The sequence below is a fragment of the Nicotiana tomentosiformis genome, chromosome 12, assembly GCF_000390325.3.
Source record: "Nicotiana tomentosiformis chromosome 12, ASM39032v3, whole genome shotgun sequence".
Taxonomy (NCBI): domain Eukaryota; kingdom Viridiplantae; phylum Streptophyta; class Magnoliopsida; order Solanales; family Solanaceae; genus Nicotiana; species Nicotiana tomentosiformis.
The window spans coordinates 5944989-5966467 of record NC_090823.1 but is presented as its reverse complement, the minus strand read 5'-3'; the positions used below and the strand labels follow the sequence as shown (position 1 = coordinate 5966467).

Below are 21479 nucleotides of genomic sequence, written 5' to 3'. Positions count from 1 at the left end.
ACGACAGACAAAATTGGTCAATTTTAGATAGTACAGGGGCAAAATCTATTAGGTCGAATATTGATACTACTTCTATTAAATGCAAAGTACTTATTAACAGTGAAAAAAGCTAATTTTTTGGCATTTAATTTTTCTCATTTTTCTGGCATTTAACTAAATTTAATTTCAATTTAATCCTTTTGGCAGACTGAATGGCAAACCAGTAAACCAATTGAATAAGTGATCATTGATCATTCCATTTGTCCTACAAAAGAATCTTGGCCACATAATTTTCCAAACTCCTCTTCCTCAAACAGATAATTAGGAGGAAATCAAATGGATATTTTTTCGAGAACAAATTATCCATATACTAGTTCTTTGCAAACCAATAATACCTAGAATAAATACTAGAAAAGATCAATGAGCCAACATAATATTGCAGGTGAAGGGAAGGTGAATTATGAGGGGAAAAAATGAAAATATCTGGTAATACCGAGGCAATATATTGCAGGTGAATGAAGGTAAATTATGAGGGGGAAAAATGAAAATATATATATAATAAAGAATTCAATCTATATATGTCACTTTTATCAAGCCATACATGACAAGTAATCTTGTCTGCGATTGAGACATGGTCGTATCTTGTGCTATATGACAAGTAATCTTGTTTCGGATTGAGGCTCATAATCGTATTTTGTGTTATCTAACAAGTATCTTGTTTCGGATTGATGCATAATCGTATCTGGTTGGTAAATATCGAGGAAAAAAGGCGAATCCAATGAATTTGGAAACAAATTGTTGTAGAAGAAAGAAAAGGATTTTATAACTTCATGCATGCAGCATGAATATTAGATAGGAAAAATTAGTAAAAAAAAAAAAGGAGGAGAAATTGAAAAAAGATCAGAAGGTTAATTTCAGCTATTTATTGAAGGGAAAATGAAAGGAATTCAAAAGAAGGAAGTTCTTGAAGATTTTGCAATGATAGGAGGATTAATAGGGATGCAATTTATATATGCAGGAAATTCAGTATTAGCAAGTTATCTTATGTCATTAGGTTTTAAACCTTCATCCCTTGTAATTTTGTCATCATTTGCCACATTTTTAATCCTTTCTCCATTCTCCTATTTTCTTGAAAGGTAACTATCTTTCTCTCTTGTTAGTGATCAGATATGTATATTTTTTCCAAATAAATTGTCCTAAGGAAGCTAATGTATGAATGTTATTAATGTTGCAGGAGTCAATGGCCAAGGCAAATGAGTTTGAAGTTATTGATTCAATTATTGTTAATTTCTTTTGGAGGGTAAGCTATTTTTATTTCCCTTGTTCTTTTAACCCTTTTTTTTTTAATTTTTCAAGGCAAAATTAATGAGGAAATTGAATTGTCTAGTTGCAAGAGCAATAGGGGAAAATGAAAATCATTTACATTTGAGAGAAAAAATAGAGATTATATAAGGAGCTATAAAAGCGAATTCAGCATTTAGAATCGACTGGCTCAGCATGGATGTCATTAGATGTTTATATTTAAATTTTTGTTTTTGCATATGTAATAAGTGATTCGAGCTAAAAGTAACGAGTTTAGTTGAACCTGTTTAACCCGCTCTAAATCCGCCTATCGGAGCTAGCTAGTTTAGTTTGAAGTTTTGGCATGCTTAATTAGTACATCAACATTTTGCTGGCTTTTGCAGGGTGACACTATTTCAATCTTTATACATAAAGGGAATCAATCTGACTTCACCTGCAATGGCAACAGCTATGCCAAACCTTGCCCCAGGACTCATCTTTCTCATAGCTTGGGCCTTTGGGTATATTATTCTACCTCCCAAATATTTTTGTCCTAGCATTTCCTCCCTTTATCCTGTTAGATAAACTACTAAAACATGCATCTCGGTACACTAAACTCTCGTTACACACGAGCTCCTATAAAGAGTTGGACTACATTAGGTTTATTGATCAGATACTAGTACTTAAAAAGAAAAATGAAAGGGGCAAGTTACTCATTTGGCCACTCGGCCAACAATATTTGTACATCTCCTAGCCGGTATACACGTATTATACACTAATCAAAGACGGCCACACACACACACATATATATATATATATATATCTACCGGTTATTTTTTTGGGTGGGCGGCTATACAGTGTAAAAATCCTACTCCTATTTATTTAATAATTAATAAATGGGGAAAAAAGGGGAAATGGTTTCTTCTAATTATTTACTTGCTTTAGTTGCAATTCTAAGTTCTATGACCTTACATGCAGATTAGAGAAGGTGGAGTTAAGGTGCAAATACAGCAAAGTCAAAATTGTAGGAACACTATTGTGCATTACAGGGGCAATTCTAATGAGCCTAATGCAAAGTAGCTCAAATGCTCACATACCAAAAAAAGAGGCTCAGTTTTCTTTACCATCTCCACCACATGATGATGATGCTGACATATTTAATGAAGATAAGATCAAGGGATCAATCTATCTCATGGCTGCAATCTTGGTGTTATCAAGTAGTGTTGTTTTGCAGGTATAGACAGTATTAACTAATACTTACTCCCAATTAGCGAGTAACAAGAGCCTTGCTAATTTTGAGCGAGGATGTTCTAATAAGTGCCTCGCTAATTTGAGCGTGGACGTTCTAATAAGTTCCTCGCTAATTTTGAGCCAGGATGTTCTAATAAGGGTCTCGCTTATTATGAGCGAGGATGTTCTAATAAGGGCCTCGCTAATTATGAGCGGGGATGTTCTAGTAAGGAAGGGCCTCGCTAATTTTGAGGGAGGACGTTCTAATAAGGGCCTCACTAATTATGAGCGAGGACGTTCTAATAAGGGCCTCGCTAATTTTGAGGGAGTCCGTTCTAATAAGGGCCTCGCTAATTATGAGCGAGGACGTTCTAATAAGGGCCTCGCCAATTATGAGCGAGGTCGTTCTATTAAGGACCTCGCTAATTTTGAGCGAGGATGGGGCACTAGTGTTCCCTAAATTTAGCAAGGCTATAATCTCTTGCTAAAAGGAACCTTTTCCTCGTTATTGTATACTAGTTGTATATTAGCTGGTCGCTATTTTTCCTTTTAGTGATTAACTGTATATTTCCTAGCTAAAGTTCTATGACATTTTTCTTGTATAGTGTCATTTTGCTAGTGTAGTTCTTCCTAATATGTTGGTTAATTTACAACTTTTCAGGCAACAACATTGGGTGATTTTCCAGCACCAATCTCTTTGTCTGCTATAACTTCCTTTATAGGCATGGCATTGACTGTAATTGTTGAGTTGGTTCAAGAACATTGCTTGGAGATCGGATTTCCCTTAAATATCCGCGACTTGATTGGTTATTCCTTACTGGTAATTCATCAGTTACCTTGATTTTTATTGTTATATGTGCAATTTGTTAGGTGACCGGGAGCCTTGGCATAACTGGTAAAGTTGTTGTCATGCGACCAGGAGGTCACGGGGCGTGGAAACAGCCTCTTGCGGAAATGCAGGGTAAGACTGCATACAATAGGCCCTTGTGGTCCGACCCTTGACCTCGCACATAGCGGAAGCTTAGTGCACTGGGCTGCCTTTTTTTTTTTTTTTTTTTTCTGTATGTGCAAATTGTAATGTAGACAAATTGTAGGGTAAATGAAATAAATGATTCTGATATTTCTACAAATTTTTTGTTGTAATAGGCAGGAATTGTAAGTGGAGCATGCATAAGCTTTAACAATTGGGCAATGAAGAAAAGAGGGCCAGTTTTGGTTTCTGTTTTTAGTCCCATTGGAACTGTGTTAGCAGTTGTTCTCTCTACAATCACCTTAAGGGACTCAATCACTATTGGAAGGTAAATGCATTATCAATCAACCTCCCTAAAATATTCAAATAAATGTACACATGAGCGTGCACATACACACATACTCACACATCAAAAGGGCAGCTCGGTGCACTAAGGGCCTGTTATGTGCAGAGTCCAGGAAAGAGCTGAACCACATGGGTCTATTGTACGCAACTTTACCCTGCATTTCTGTAAGAGGCTGTTCCACGGCTCGTACTCGTGATCTCCTGGTCGCATGGCAACAACTTTACTAATTACGCCAAAGCTCCCTTTCACACATATCCACACATCACGTTTTGAAAAAATAATATGAAGTATTGGTTTAGGATGGAATTAAAGCCTTATTAGAAGTCGATAGCTTGAAATGCAAAATAATGTACTAGTTCAGTTTTGACAATAGGCTGACGCTGCTTGCGTAAAATTCTGTGTACGCTACTGATTGAGTAGTTAATACTTGGAGTGACGTATAGCTTCTTTCTGCAGCCTTGCTGGTATGTTTTTGATGTTCATCGGTCTGTATTCCGTGCTATGGGCTAAAGGGAAAGAAGGGTATTTGATCAGTTCTTCCAATTCCTCAGAAAGTGATGAATATGATGTGGAGAAGCCTCTTCTAAGTTAAAATATAGTGTATTCTTGTTGCTCTTTTCTCTTGTTCATTTTGCTTGATTGTTTTGTATATACATATAGAAATAATACAAAGTAGACAGCTTATGTTTAGTTAGTTTACATATGATGTGTGTATGCACTCTTGTTGAAGCTTAAAAGACTTCAAAGGAATGCAAAGAGAAGAAAGATTTATTGATATAAGAAGGAACTAGGTTATTTCACAGTCTAGTAATATTACTAAGTTGTATTCCGCTATTGCAATATAAATCGCATTTATCGAAGCAATATACTGCTTTCCCATTCTAGGTTTCCTTTTTGAATTTCATTATTTATAATTACATACATAAGTTTTATTTTCAAAAAATTTAACTCTTTTTTGAATTTTTGAAAAGAAATTTAGATATAATTATAAATAAAATTCAATGATGCATATGTTGAATCAATAGTTCTTTAATCAGTTAAACTTTGTTAGGCATTTAATAAATATATGTTATGCTATAGTAAGGAATAACTCATTATTATGTATAGGAGAATTATAAATGAAGAGCTAAATTTTGAATAAAATAATTATAATAAGGATCCAAACGAGAACTGAGAATAGAGAAAACTTAGGTGTATCTGTTAGCAAACATAAATATCATTAAATAAATATGACTTATAAATTACATTTGACAAATGCGATATATAAATTTATCACCATGTGTAACTTATAAATCGCATTGACCTTATGCGACTTATAAATCGCATTCGGCATATGCGACTTATAATTTGTAGCGATTATTTTGGATTGTGAAAAACCCAATATCTTATTTTTTTTTTAATAGAGTAGTTATTAGTAGTATTAACTACTATTCCATTTAATTTACAACACAATGGAGTTATTTAAAATAATTTGGTTCAAACATTTTTAAGAAACAATATGATTTAAATTATACTGATAGTGCAGAAATCCAACCTGTATCTAAGTTAAATCCGTAAATAAATACTTCCCCTATTTTGACATTATCACTGGAAATGAGATAGACTTACCTCTAATGTGTACAAAAGAGAAGGAGATGACCTCCTACATTTCAGTATGCACTCATATTTTGCTAGTGAAAGAATTTATGAATAAAGGAGTAGAAACATAAGAGCCAATCATAAAACACATTGCCAAAGTTATCAAGCTTCCATTCAACTACAATCTACAACAAATGAAAAGTTTAACTTCTATACTGGCGTTGTAAAAGAATTTTTACTCAATCAGGTCACCTAAAAAATAACTACAAGTAACTGTTCATTCTAAGTGGAACTAGCTACCTAGAAATTAAGTCAAGCAACGTGCTACAATATGATAAATTATATTGGTAGAGCAAAAATTCATCGTGCGTATAAGTTAAACCCATAAATGAATACTTCACTATTTTGGCATATCATTGAAGCAAACACCTTAGTCTTCTGGAGTTTTTGGTGTTAAGTGTCCTAAATGATTTTATGAAAGGTTGTTCTAATGGAACCATGATATTTCAAGACTACCTGAAGTGCTGAACACATACCACATACTATGGAATTGGGAACAAGTTAAAGGATACATTACATATAATAAAAAACTTCTGAATAAAGGAATAGAACTTCTGTCTAAGTCTTCGTAGAATGAGCTACTCGTACCTCTGTTGCTGGTGCGAGGTAGCACAGGTGCCGAGTGATAGGCATATCATGGAACGACTGGTTTACTATGCCGAGCCTCTCCTACTTCAGCAAAATATGGACAATATCTTATTGCTAGAACTTCTACTTGTTCAGCAAATGACATAACATGTTGACCTGTGTGAAGAACCATTTGGTTCCATCTCTTTCAACATATCTGTAATGATCCGGCCGGTCGTTTTGAGAGTATTAGCCCCGATCCCCTATCTATTGTTCCCTCTATTTCATTTTATGCTTATGTGACTTGCCAGGAGGGGTTGTTTTTTATTTTGGAGTGAAATGGGACACTTAGTCCCTAGAGTGGAAGCTTAAGTTCTAGGAAATTGACAGTAGTTGAAATTATGTGAAGACGACTCCGGAATAGAATTTTGTCGGTTCTGTTAGCTCCGTTGGGTGATTTTGGACTTAGGAGCGTGTCCGGATTGTGATTTGGAAGTCCGTAGTTGAATTAGGCTTGAAATGACGAAGGTTGAATTTTTGGGAAGTTTGACCGGGAGTAAATTTTTTGATATCGGGGTTAGATTCTGATTCCGGAAGTTGGAGTAGGTCCGTAATGTCAAATGTGACTTGTGTACAAAATTTGGGATCAATCGGACGTGATTTGATAGGTTTCGGCATCGGTTGTAGAAGTTTGAAGTTTTAAAGTCCATTAAGGTTGAATTGGGGTACGATTCGTATTTTTAGCATTGTTTGATGTGATTTGAAGGCTCGACTAACTTCGTATGATGTTTTAGGACTGGTTGGTATGTTTGGTTGAGGTCCCAAGGGCCTCGAGTGGTTTTCAGATGGTTATCGGATTAGAAATTGGACTTGGGAAGATGGCTGGAGCTTCAGTGATTCTGGTGTTTGGTTTCCTTCTATGCGTTCGCGAAGCTGTTCCCGCGTTCGCATAGAGGGGTTGAGGGTTGCTGAGATTTTTGCCTTCACGTTCGCGATGTAGTCTACGCGTTCGCGTAGAGGATCGGTAGTTGGGGGCCTCAGGCTTTCAGCCTACACGTTCGCGAGAGAAGCTCCGCGTTCGCGAAGGCTTGGGGCAGAGTTCACCGCGTTAGCGAGTGGGTCCTCACGTTCGCGTAGAAGATTTTTGGACAGAAGTATTTTTGTTCTTCACGAACACGGAAGCTCGCGAGGAAGGAGGACCTAGAGAAGAAGGAAATACCTGGGCAGACTTTAAAATTTCAAATCGACGGGTTTTCTCCCATTTTCATTGTTGGACCTAGAGTGCTCGTATTGAGGTGAAATTTCAAGGGTTTTTCAGAGGAAATATTTAGGTAATGATTCTTGACTCATTTTTGGTTATATTTCACTAATCTATCGTTAATTTCTTCATTTAATTAAGGTTTTGAGTTGAGAAATTTGGGAAAAAAGTTGTAAAGTTCTTAGACCGAGTTTTGGGGTTTTGATTGAGGTTTTGGTATCGAATTTGAGTAATTTTGGTATGGGTGAACTCGTGGTTGAATGGGTGTTCATTTTTTGTGACTTTTACCCGATTCCGAGACATGGACCCGGGTCGGCTTTTTGGGACAATTTTTTAATTTCTTGTTAAAGTCTTGATTCATTAATTAGATTAGTTACTTATAGTTATATTTATAGTATGTAATTTCTTTTGGCTAGATTTGGGCTATTCAGAGTCGGAAAGTCGAGGAAAGGACATTCTTATTGACTGCTTGAGCTTGGTTCTAGTTAAGTGACTTGCCTAACCTTGTGGGGGGAAGGGGAATCCCCTTAGGATTTGGTACTGTTGTGAAAATTCTGTGATATGTGAGTGCCGTGTACGCGAGATGACGAGTGCGTACACATGCTAATTGTTGAAAAATCTATTTTTTACTGAACAACAACTTGTTATATCTTAAATGAGTTATCCCAGTATGTGTAGTTATCATGTTTAGTCTAATATCGCATGTCTACGTGTCTTAAATGCTTATTTGAAATCTGTGTAGCATGCTTAGTCGAAATTCTTGTTTTCCATGATTTTTGTATTTAGTCTTTAACTGTAGGATTTCTTGTTGTGAATTCGTTGTTCCATCGATTTCGAGCTGTGTGTTCACTTTTGGGACTACGAGGCGGTACCTCGGGAGATTTTCTGTTGCATATTTACTTTTAGGACTATGAGGCGGTACCTCGGGAGATCCACATTGCATATTTACTTTTGGGACTATGAGGCAGTACCTCGGGAGATCCCCTATTGCATATTTACTTTTGGGACTTCGAGGTGGTACCTCGGGAGATCTCCGTTGCATATTTACTTTTGGGACTACGAGGTGGTACCTCGGGAGATCCCCTGTTGAGTATTTACTTTGGGACTACGAGGCGGTACCTCGGGAGTGCCCATGTTGTTTACTCCTATTTGTTGTGTAGTTTCCTCTTTCTGTATTTCTCAATGTTAAATTCTCAGTCTTTCATTATATTACTACCTCTTCTGCCTTAATTAGTATATTCTAGTAGGGCCCTGACCTGACCTCGTCACTACTCTACCGAGGTTAGGCTTGACACTTACTAGGTACCATTGTGGTGTACTCATACTACTCTTCTGCACATGTTTTGTGTGCAGCCCACGTACCTCCCACCATCCCCACTATTAGTGTTGCTGTTACGAAGACTTCAAGGTACATCTTCCAGCGTCCGCAGACCTCGGAGTCCCCCTCTATCCTTTTATGTCGTTTTTCTTTATTTTTCCTAGATGTTGATGTATAGAGACAGTTAGAACAATTCCTTAGAGCTTGTGACTTGTGACTACTGGGTCTTTGGGAGATGCTTATACTCGGAGTTGCTGGTTTTACTTGTACATGCCAAGTAGTAGTTTTCCAGCTTTTTATATATATATATATATCTGTTGTTGTTAAGGTTTAGCCGTTATTCCTGTTATTATTTCAGTTATTCAGCAAATGTTATGCTTACCTAGTCTTAGAGACTAGGTGCCGTCACGACATCTTACGGAGGGAGATTTCGGTCGTGACAAGTTGGTATCAGAGCTCTAGGTTTATATGTGTTATGAGTCACAAACAGATTTAGTAGAGTCTCGCGGATCGGTATAGATACGTTTATACTTATCTTCTGGAGGCTATGAAACTGTTAGGAAAATTTCACTTCTTTGATTCCTTGTCGTGCAAAATTGTTGACTTCAAAATTCTAAAATTCTGTCTTCTATTCTCTCACAGATGGTGAGGACACGTACAACCAGATCAGATGACCAGTCACTCGTGCCCCCTTCTAGGGTCGCGAGAGGCCAGGGCCGGGGTAGAGGTCGAGGGCGTCCACGTGGTACAGCCAGAGCACTCGCATGAGCTTCTACAGAGGATCCACCAGTATCTCCAGTTGGAGCACAGACACCTAAGATTCATGTTGCTGCACCAGCTCTTTAGGAGACCCTTGCACAGTTTCTGAGCATATTTGGCACTTTGGCTCACGCAAGGTTGATCTCACTTTATCCTGCCACATCTCAGGCCGGGGAGGAGCATATAATCCCGCCGCCCGTACCCCAGAGTAGTGGGTTCAGGCCGACCATGTTCCAGAGGTCATACCAGTATAGCCGGTAGGCCCAGTTCGGCCCGAGGGTAGGACAGCAGTTTCTGAGAAGGAGCCTACTCGAGAGGTACAAGAAGTATCACCCTCCTACTTTCAGTGGCCTGTCGTCAGAGGATGCCCAGGATTTTCTTGAGGAGTGCCACTACATTCCAGCTTAGAGGAGCAACCTATCAGTGGTGGCGTGCATATGCGTTGGGTAGTCCGGCCGAGGCAGCTTCACTCACATTGACTCAATTCTCGGATATGTTCTTGAGGGAGTATGTTCCCCAGAGTCTCAAAGATACATGACACGCAGAGTTTGAGCAGTTGCGCCAGGGTTCTATGACTGTGTAAGAGTATGCGGTTCATTTTAGTAATTTGGCTAGACATGCACCAACCTTGGTTGCTACAGTTCGAGAGAGTGTCCGTCGATTTATCGAGGGGCTCAACCCTAATATAAGATTTAGTATGGCCTGAGAGTTGGAGATGGACATCGCATACCGGCAGATAGTGGGGATTGCTTGGATATTGGAGGGTATGCTGATTCGGGAGAGGCAGGAGAGAGAGGCCATGAGGTCTCTAGAGTCTGGCACTTATAGTGGTACTCGTGCCCCAACGGCAGCTCGTCATGGTAGGGGATATAAGAGTCACCCTGTTCATTCAGCACTTCCAGCCGCCAATGGTATTTTGGTCATTCCTAGGCCCAAGATCCTTATTATGCACCGTTGCTATCTAGTGCACCTCCTGCACGGGGTGCTTTCAGCGGTCAGTCCAGCTGAACTAGACCGAGCTAGCCACGCCCTCCGAGAGCTTGTTTCGAGTGTGGCGACACTCGCCATATGGTGAGAGATTGCCCCAGACTTATGAAGGGTGCACCTCCATAGACTATTCAGGCATCGCATGCTCCACCGGGTCCCTGGGCTATGATTACAATACCAGCTACCACCCCACCTACTCAGCCAGCTCGAGGTGGAGGTCGGGCAGGTAGAGGTCGCCCTAGAGGGGGAGACCATGCCAGATATTATGCTCTTCCTCCTCGTACGGAGGTAGTTGCATCCGACTCTGTCATTACAGGTATTGTTCTGGTCTGTCATAGAGATGCGTCAGTCTTATTTGATCCAAGCTCCACTTATTCCTATGTGTCATCTTATTTTGCTCTGTATTTGGGCGTATCCCGTGATTCTTTGAGCTCTCTTGTTTATGTGTCTATACCTATGTGAGATTCTATTATTGTTGACCGTGTGTATCGGTCGTGTTTGGTTGTTCTGAGTGGTTTTGAGACCAGAATCGATTTATTATTGCTCAGTATGTTAGACTTTGATATTATTTTGGGCATGAACTGATTGTCGCCCCATTATGCTATTCTTGATTGTCACGCCAAGACCGTGACGCTGGCTATGCCAGGATTATCGCGGTTAGAGTGGAGAGGTACCTTAGAGTATACTCCTAGCAGAGTTATTTCATTTCTAAAGGCTCAATGAATGGTTGAGAAGGGGTGTGACGCATATTTAGCTTATGTAAGAGATGTCAATATTGATACCCCAACCATTGAGTAAGTTCTAATAGTGAGGGACTATCCAAATGTATTTCTAGCGGATCTTTTGGGCATGCCGCCCGACAGGGATATCTACTTTGGTATTGATTTATTACTGGGCACTCAACCCATCTCTATTTCTCTATATCGTATGGCTCCGCCTGAGCTGAAAGAGTTAAATAAGCAACTACAAGAGTTGCTTGATAAGGATTTCATTCAGCCCAGTGTGTCACCTTGGGGTGCTCCAGTCTTGTTTGTGAAGAAGAAGGATGGTTCTATGTGTATGTACATTTATTATCGCCAGTTGAACAAAGTTACAGTGAAGAACATGTATCCATTACCTCGTATTGATGACCTATTTGATTAATTATAGGGTGCCAAAGTGTTTTCAAGATTGACTTGTGTTCAGGCTATCATCAGTTGAAGATTCGGGAGCCAGATATCCCGAAGGCTGCTTTCCGGACTCGGTATGGTCACTACGAGTTCCTTGTGATGTCATTTGGGCTGACCAACACCCCAGAAACATTCATGCACTTGATGCACAGTGTATTCCGGACCTATCTTGACTTATTCATCATTGTGTTTATTGATGACATTCTGGTGTACTCCAAGAGTCGGGAGAATCATGAGCAACGCCTGAGGACTGTGCTTCAAACCTTGAGAGAAAAGAAATTATATGCAAAATTCTCAAAGTGTGAGTTTTGGCTAGATTTAGTGACAGTTTTAGGTCACGTAGTGTTGAGTTAATATATCAAGGCAGATCCGAAGAAGGTTGAAGCAGTGTAGAGTTGGCCCAGATCGTCCTCAGCTACGGAGATCTGGAGTTTTCTTGGTTTGGCGGGGTATTACCGTCGATTTGTAGAGGGTTTCTCTTCTATTGGAGCACCTATGACTAGGCTGACCCAGAAGGATGCTCCGTTCAATGGACAGAGGAGTGTGAGAAGAGCTTTCAAAAGCACAAGACAGCTTTGACTACGACCCTAGTATTGGTATTGCATCCGCGACTGCGGTCGGCACTAAAAATCGAAGTACATTTTTCAAAATTCTTTTCCTTTTTGATTTTGCTATTTGCAGCAAGTTTAGTTGCACTTAAATGTTTATTTTTGTAGGGACTGCCCCGAGTCGTCACAAATAACATAAAAGTATTTGACTCATTATTTTATTTAAAGGAATAAGAGAGCTTCATTTTTTATTAAATCATTTTAAAACAACAATACATTATATTGTGTAATCAAACTAGCAGCTCATGTCGATATCTTAGCTTGAAGGTGTAAATTAATTAACTTTTATTTAATTAACCATCAGGTAAAATATATAAGGTAAACATTTATCCCCACCGAATATTTATATTCTCTCTATATTTTAAGATTTAATGAATAAAAGGCCAAATACATAAATATGTGTTGCTCTTGAAAATATTTTTATAATTTTGCCACAACTCAGTCCTCAACAATATAGACAAGGATTACCAAAAAAAGAATAACCACCACTCAACCAATTTTTATTTCAAGATGCCATATCAAAAATAATACTTAATTAATAATTACGAAAGTACTACACTAAACTAAAATTAAAAACTTGAATAGATAAAAAAGTAAAAGTCTAATCTAGCAAAATAGTCAATTTTAAAGTCCCCAGTAACGGCGCCAAAAACTTGTTGCTCCAAAATGCACACGCAAATATACGCGGTCTACAAGTAATAAAGTAATAAGTAGGGTATTGTTCCCACGAGAACTTGTAATTAACTATCAACCAAATTAAACTCAACAATTAAACTATTCAAGCAATTCTTAAGAGTGATTATTTAACTAAAGTTAATCTAAAGCAGTAAACTAAGAAATTAAAGGGAACAAATCGGCAATCTTCGAGACGAATTTAATGCGAGAAAACATTCCAGAGTTATGAGTTAGCTAACAATCCCATTGAGTCTCCACTTGAATTGACTAATTAATTTATCTGGTTTATTGATTGACAGGGTTAATATTACTCGTAGTATTCTCCCGAAGTACTACTCGCTTATTCAAGCTAATCTAACGCCTATATTCCTATGGAATTAAAATTAAGAAGACCGCATTAATAATTCCCATATAATAACCAAGGAAGGCGATTAGGTATATCCCTATCCTAACTGCAAATCTGTTCTTTGTAATTCAGGTTCAAGATCTTGCTCCACTCAATCCTATATCCAGTCTAAAATTTCCTCTCCTTAGTTCAATCCTAGATTCGTAGATAGTATTCAATTGGTGATAACACAATCAAATAATTAAGCGCATAATTGAATAAATAAACCAATATTGTAAAATAATAAGAACAATACATGCTTCAAACCAGAACGTTAATATAGCACCCACAACTCTAGAACTAATAAATTATGAGTTTAAAGGAAGAGAAGAGCAGAAAAACTAGATAGAAGCCTCCTCCAAGCGTGGGTTGTGTTTCCGTACGTGAATTCTCCTTCAAAGTATGTTAGATTTCTTTCAAATTAGGTTTAGATCCCCTTTTATATGAATTGGAACTACGTAAGAGCAAAATAACCTTGTTTCGAACGAAATAGAAAAAATCCCATAAGGCAGGGGCCAGGCCAGCGCCTCGAGCTAGGCTGACACTGGAACCAGTAGCGTTTCACGTCTCCTTAGGCGTTCTTTTGACTGCTGCCTAACTTCCAATTCAACTTATTAGACACCAATCATCATATAATCATTATGTGATAATTGGTGATTTTTTTCCTCCAAGATTTCGTATTCACTCTCCACTATTTCTACATTATCAATTAACACCCAAATCAGTATAAAGCTCAATACTCAAGCTATGTTGGGTATCAGAGGCGGAGTCAGGATTTTAATCTTATGGGTTCGGAATTTTAATCGTTAAAAGTTGTTGAGTTCTAAATTAATTATTTATACATATTCAATGAATTTTGTAAGACAAACGCAGGGTTTGAATCAAAGTTACTAGGTTCGGTCGAACCAGGTCCCGACACTCTACCTCCGCCATTGTTGGATATATACAACATAAAACTCAATCAAAAAGCGGTAAAAATACAGAGTAAATAATATCAAAATATTTAAAATTATGCCCAACATCAATATGCACTCAAACTCTAACGACCCGGCCAGTCGTTTTGAGTATTACAACTCCGTTTCCCCATTTACTACTCAATTTATACTTTATAATTGTAATGTGACCCGCCGGGGTGGTTAGTTCGGGTCCGGTGAGGATTTGGTATGAATTGGGACACTTAGGTCCAAGGTTTAAAGTTTAAGTTGAAATAGTGACCGGATGTCGACTTATGGGTAAACGACCACTGAATAAAATTTTGATGATTTCAATAGCTCCGTAGGGTGATTTTGGACTTAGAAGCGTGCCCGAAAAATTATTTGGAAGTCCATAGTGGAATTAGGCTTGAAATGGCGAAAGTTGAATTTTTGAGAAGTTTGACCGGGAGTTGACTTTTTGATATTGTGGCCGGAATCCAGTTCTAAATTTTTTTATAGCTATGTTATGTCATTTATGACTTGTGTACAAAATTTGAAGTTAATCGGACTTGATTTGATAGGTTTTGGCATTGAATGTAGAAGTTGGAAATTCTTAAGTGCAGTATTTTAAAAGGCGTGGGCGTAAGACGAAACGTTTTGTAAATGCCTCAGCGGGGCGTAAGCCCCGTGGCACGGGGTGTAAGCTCCATAGGTATTTAATTTTTAATATTTTATAAAATAATATAATTATAAAAAATATTATTAAACAGATAAAATTGCATAGAAATTTTTAAAAAACTATTAATAAGTGAAATATATATATATATATATATATATATATATATATATATATATTGAAATATAAATTATTTTTATTTGTAAAGCAAAGTAAAGATTTAGACATGAAAAAAGGATCTTTTACTTTGTAGAATGTGGACTACTCATGAAGATAAATAATTAAACATAAATTGAAAAAGATTCCATGTTTTTTCCTCGACAACAATCAAATTTCAATTTCCATATACAAAAATCAAAGTTATTCAACAAACAACATACTGACTTGCTCATAAATCTAATCAATACATATAGAAGCACGCACACATATAATCCCATATTATAATTTGAAATAGCAAGAGAAACACTAAACTTGAAAAACTAATTACATACATATTTACAAACTAACAGTGAAATATAAAAAGAGAGGAAAGTAATGAGTTCAAATTTTAAAATAATAAAGATTTTACACAGAGGAAGGAATAAACCTGTTGAATTTGATGTACGGAGGAGAATGAAGTTTATTATTGCAAAAAAGTGATAAATCTTGCCCTTGGCAGAGGCAGACTAGCGGAAAGAATTGGAAAAGACTCCTTTTTAAAAAGATGTTTCTTGGGCTAACGCCTCAACTAAAAAACTCGACCCAACCAAAACACTCGCCCGGGCTTACTCCCCGAACTTCTGGGCGTACGTCTTACAAGACTTTCGCCCCCCATCATCGCACCAGGGCTCGCCCCAGAAACGCCTTTTAAAACACTGCTTAAGTGTGATGACCCAAAAATATCATCTTTAATTTAAACGTTCATTTCTGTGTTCTAGGAATATGTTGAGAGCTTACCTGCTATAAGTTATGTATCACCTAAATAGTTGATGTTAATGGCGTTCCTTTTATAGTAATATATTGCTTATGAAGCCACTGTCAGTATTGTGTTCATGTTGTGTTACGTTGATTGGACTATGTCTGTGTTGTTAGGATTGGTTTCTGGGATTCTCTGGCAGGTGGATATACCTTGTTATAAAGGAAACTCTGGCGAAAATTTTGAAAATTTTGGGAGTTAGTAAACAATTCGGGAAATTGAAATGGGTGAAAGAAGATATAAGTTATGTTATGTGTTTGGAGGCAGACTCTACTTCTTATTTGAGGACTATTAATATTATGGATACCAATTGGATATGATAACAAGTGTACGAGGCATATTATAAGCGATGTGAGGTCTAAGGAGAGGCCTAAGTCTAAGTCAAGCTGGAAAATTTCATAATTGACTAAAGTTTCAAATGGGTACGCACAAGATCAAACTTTGAATGAGCATATATACCTATATATAAGGAATTATGTGATGATCTACCTATTAAATGAAAGGTCTTTGAGTCTAGTTTCTAATTCTTCAAACTGTTCATCATTTAAACACTCCTACAAGAGCTTATGACCAAATTACCAAAGGCTAGAAAAATACGATTTTGCGACCAATTCTACGATCGCGAAACTGCTTCTGCGACCGCAAACTGGTAGTAGAATGGACCAGAACAGCCCAGTTCTGGGTACCGATTTTTTTTACCATTGTGCGACCCGCATACCCATTCTGCGGTCCATTATACGACCGCATACCCGATTTCGGAGGGTTAATTTTCTTATTTTTATTATCCGACCCCATTTTGATAAATAGGTTTTGGGTTATCACAAGATCTTTACCCAAGAGGTAAGGTTCTAACCTCTATTCTTCAATTTAGAGTTTGGATAAAGATGGGTGATTGTGAGTGTGATTCTTGCATATGAGAGTATTAGTTATATATGCTTGTACCAATAAGGCTATGAGAAGATTGTTGGGTTCAAATGGGTAAAGATTGGATTGAAAATGGTAGAAATCTTTAAACAAAATTTTAATTGAGGATTTGAAAGGCAATCTGATGTCGGAATTCGATAATATTTATAGGGTTGAACTCGTATCAGAACGGGTGTTCGGATTTCGTGACTTTTTTAGGGATTCGAGACGTGGGCTCCACTGTTGATTTTTAAAATAAATTTCGGATTTTATTTGGAAAATTTGTAAATTCATATGGAATTAATTCCTACGATTTGTATTGAGTATATTGAATTGTTTATGACTAGATTTGAGGATTTCGGATACATATTCGCGAGGCAAAGATTTATGGGATTCTTGAAATTTGGTTGCAAAGTGAGGTAAGTGTCGTGGTTAACTTTGACTTGAGGGAATAGAACCCTTGAATTATTTGTTATGTGAAATTGATGTGAACGACGTATAGGCGAGGTGACGAGTATCTATACGTCGTCAAATTAATTGTTTGCCTAATTATTTAAAGATCATAAATTATTTTAAATCATGAATTAATTATTATATTAATTGTTTCTCTCATATTCCTTGCTCAATATTATGCTTTGAATCCATGTTATAATTGTTACATGATTATTTGATTTATGTGATTTAATTGCTACTTGACATTTAGCATACTAATTATTGAATTGCCTATTTCTTCCTTAATTTTCACAATTAATTGCTACTTTCCATCACTTATTTCTAAATAAATTATAATTATTGTATGCTTGTTGTCTTATAATTTCATATTAATTGATGCATTTATTGGAGTAATTTATTTATAAGAATTGGTTAATTATATTATTTGAGGAGCAGGTTGCACGCCGCAACAGAAATGAAAGTGAATATATTGGAGGAGCGGGTTGCACGCCGTAACATAATTGATTGAAATGAATTTATTGGAAGAGTGGGTTACTCGCCGCAACAGAATTGATTGAAATAAAATTATTGGAGGAGCGGGTTGCACGCCTGAACATAATTGATTGAAATGAATTTATTGGGGGAGCGGGTTACACGCCGCAACAGAATTGATTAGAATGAATATATTGGGGGATCGGGTTGCACGCCGCAATAGACTTATTTAAAGTCCATATTGGGGGATCGGGTTGTACGCCGCAACAGACTTATTTAAAGTCCATATTCGGGGATCGGGTTGCACGCCGCAATGGAAACACGTTGAGGGATTATGACAGCTAAATTGATTTTAATTATTAATATTATTTACTGGTATTACCACTATTCCCGTTATTATCATTATTATTGCGTACAGGTTAATGTAAGCGACCTGCCTTAGCCTCGTCACTACTTCGTCGAGGTTAGGCTCAGCACTTACCAATACATGGGGTCGGTTGTACTGATACTACACTCTGCACTTCTTGTACATATTTCGGAGTTGGTCCCAGCAGCGTACTGTAGATTTACCATGATACAGCTACTAGTGGAGACTTGAGGTATAACTGCACATCGTTCGCAGTTCTGAAGTCCCCTTCTATATTATCTCATTGTGTATTATATTTCAAACAACTTTAATTTTATTCAGACTTTTATTTGTATTATTCTAGAAGCTCGTGCACTTGTGACTCCAATTATGGGATGGTATTTAGATATCGCGATTATTATGGATTATTCACTATATTTCAGACTTTATTTTCGCATTTGTTTTCTTCTTATTAATTAATTTAAAAATATTGCTAAAATGGCTAATTATATTCTAACGTTGGCTTGCCTAGCAAGTAAAATGTTAGACGCCATCACGGTCCCGAATGTGGGAATTTCGGTTCGTGACAAGTTGGTATCAGAGCACTAGATTACATAAGTCTCACGAGTCATGATCAAGATTAGTAAAGTCTGAAGGATTGGTACGGAGACGTCTGTACTTATCTTCCAGAGGCTACAGAGTTTAGGAATAATTCCACTTCTTTCCTTCCTTATCGTGCGATATTGATTTAACTTGAAACATATATCTCATATTCCTTTGTATCCACTTGTGTATGACATTGCGTACTTGGTATAAGTTGTGCATCGGCAGTTCGTGATGCCGCAGATGGACTACGAAGGAGCCAGAGATGCTCAAACATTGCCTCAACGTGTGGTTCCAACTGAAGATACATACGTATTGAGAGATAGCCCGGTGAATCATGTGAGGGGTGCAACGGACCTTGGCATCTAGTTGATTTATACGAGCTGTGAAGGTTAATATTATGGATCATCGGATGGGGTGAACTATGACTTCGCGCCGAGTGAGGGAGTCTACTATCAATGGATGGATTATGGGGTCATGTGTTGTATCAGTTTTGGCATGAAATGTATATATGTGGTACTGAAAGGTTCCCAAAAATTTACACATGTTTATGGACTAAGATTTTGTAGAGGATAAGGTTGGGACTTACGGTATGTCCGCCTACTTAATAATCATATACTTCAATACCAAAGGAGTTAGAGAAATAACTTTAAATTTATAGAAGGTCTACTCAGCGTGGACGTCATGGTTGTAGATTTTTGTGGTGCTTCGGAGGAAGTACAATGGTTGACGAGATTCTAGACTATGTGGTTCGTGCCAAGATTTATCCGTATAGAGCTCTACTTTTGTGATTGTTGTGTATAAATGGGGGTAAGGGTTATCCCAAAGAAGAGTCGAAGAGTATGTTAAGAAATGTGTCAGCTCAACAGTGTTGAGTCAGCATAACAAAAGAAGAAATTGACCTTGGGAGAGATAATTCTCCAACAATGTCTGTGGCAAGCCTATGAAGAGGGCAGACCAGCCAATACAACACCGCCCACTTGGCTCAGTTCTCAGAAATGCTTTTGAAAGAGTTTGTTTACCAAACTCTCTGTAATATATGGTGCATAGGGTTTGAACGGTTGCGTCAGGTCACCATGACGGTGTCATAATATGCCATTAGGTTCAATACGTTAGCCATCATATTCCTACTTTACTTCCTACAGCCAAATAGCGAGTCCACGGACTCATTATATGACTCAATTATAATTGTAAAATCTTGTACGAATCGGGAGCTACAAGCTGATACTTCATTTCCGCTAGTGGTAGAAATTTCAAAGATATTAGAATGTGTTCGGGGTAAAGAAAAAGGAAACTACGGAGACCAAGAGGTCTCGAGGTTATGAAGGATTCAGTGGATTCTACTCTGCAAGTATAAATCATTATGCGGGGGCTCAAGCGGTTGGCCAACCCAACCCGTACATCGGATTACTCGGGGTGCTCTAGTAAGTTCTTTTAATGCACCACCGACATGAGTTTCCTGCAATTGTTATTCCAATTATCTGGCACAGACTTAGTAAGAGCAACCAAACCCGCAAAAGGGCTTGTTATGATTGTGGTGATACTAGGCACATCATGAGAAAAATTGTCCTAGACTTGGGAGAGGCATATTTCATCAAAGAACTCAGGTTATGTGCCCCATTGCAGTTACTACACCACCCACACGACCAGTTAGGGGTGGAGGACATGCAGGTAGAAGGCGTCCTAGAGGTGGAGTCCCAGCCGTTGATAGATTTGTTTTATGGTATGGCGGAGGTCGCTACATCAGATGGTGTCATTACAGGTATGACCTCGATTTAATATAAAGGAATAATTTCCTTAACTTGATCCGGTTATGAGTATCGAGATGAGTCCTCCTATTGTATTCCATGTATGAGTGAGCTTCGTAATTCTATAATCTACTTATGTGTTTACTCTTGTTAGGAGATTCTATGGAGATAACTACGCCTATCATTCCGTGTTGGTCACTAATAAGAGCTGCAAGGATAAATGTGTCTTTACGATACTCATTTCGGTAAGTTTTGATGTACTTTCCGGATATTTAATTATAAATTATGAATTATATACCCTACCGGTGTTGGGTTCATTATGTGTTGTAATTTTGTATAAGTGAAATTATTTAAAAGGAGAATATGGAAAATTTTGATTGGCACGATGTGCATATTACTTGTGATTTGGAACTGAGGATGAGATCCTCGCATTTTAATAAAAATTGATATGTTTAAACCGGGCTACGAGTTGCGGTAGAAGTTATATAAGGACGATATCCTTGTGAGGAAAATTCTTGTGTGTAAGTTCTCCCTTATGAAATGAAATTTATACTATAGCAATAATAGAGATTCATGCCTGTTAGGCTTATTTGAAAATTCATGTATGAAATTCTCTGTGCATACTTGCCAAATTCGTGTTGTAATTATTGAGTTTTAACTTACAAGGTAGGTACCCGCCCAGGTGGATTTAAATGTGACTCGTTAATTCAGGTACATAATTATGAGGTCGTCATGCCTCACATCTTGTTATTAGTATTGTGAAAGTTTGAAATGACATTTTTGTTAACATGAAGTTAATTGACGATTTTATAATTGATTATGAACAACTATTAAGACCATATTGACCCAGAAGGGTGCCCCATTTAGATGGTCAGGCGAGTGTGGGTTGAGCTTTCAGAAGCTCAAAACCGCTTTAACTACATCGCCAATGTTGGTATTAGCCACAGGTTCAGGATCTTATACGGTGTATTGTGATGCATCTCACATTGGGCTTGGTGCAGTATTGATGCAAGATGACTGGGTGATTGCATATGCGTCATAGCAATTGAAAGTTCACGAGAATAATTATCATGTTCATGACTTAGAATTGGAAACCATTGTTCATGCGCTGAAAATTTGGAGGCATTACCCTTACGGTATCTTGTGTGAGGAATTTACTGATCATCGTAGACTACAGTATCTGTTCAAACAAAAAGATCTCAATTTGAGGCAGAGAAGATAGTTGGAGTTATTGAAAGAC

At 37.7% G+C, this 21479-nt stretch overlaps 1 protein-coding gene across 1 annotated transcript; it reads left to right on the top strand.

Annotated features, from left to right (window-relative positions):
* The first annotated feature begins 523 nt into the window (after positions 1-523).
* Positions 524-4589, top strand: LOC104112109 (WAT1-related protein At5g47470-like). The gene is made up of 7 exons (XM_070192165.1): positions 524-1115; positions 1214-1279; positions 1665-1781; positions 2239-2494; positions 3152-3310; positions 3637-3788; positions 4263-4589. Exons 1-7 carry the CDS (start codon positions 916-918, stop codon positions 4396-4398), a joined length of 1086 nt encoding a protein of 361 aa, XP_070048266.1. The 5' UTR covers positions 524-915; the 3' UTR covers positions 4399-4589.
* Positions 4590-21479: the final 16890 nt, after the last annotated feature.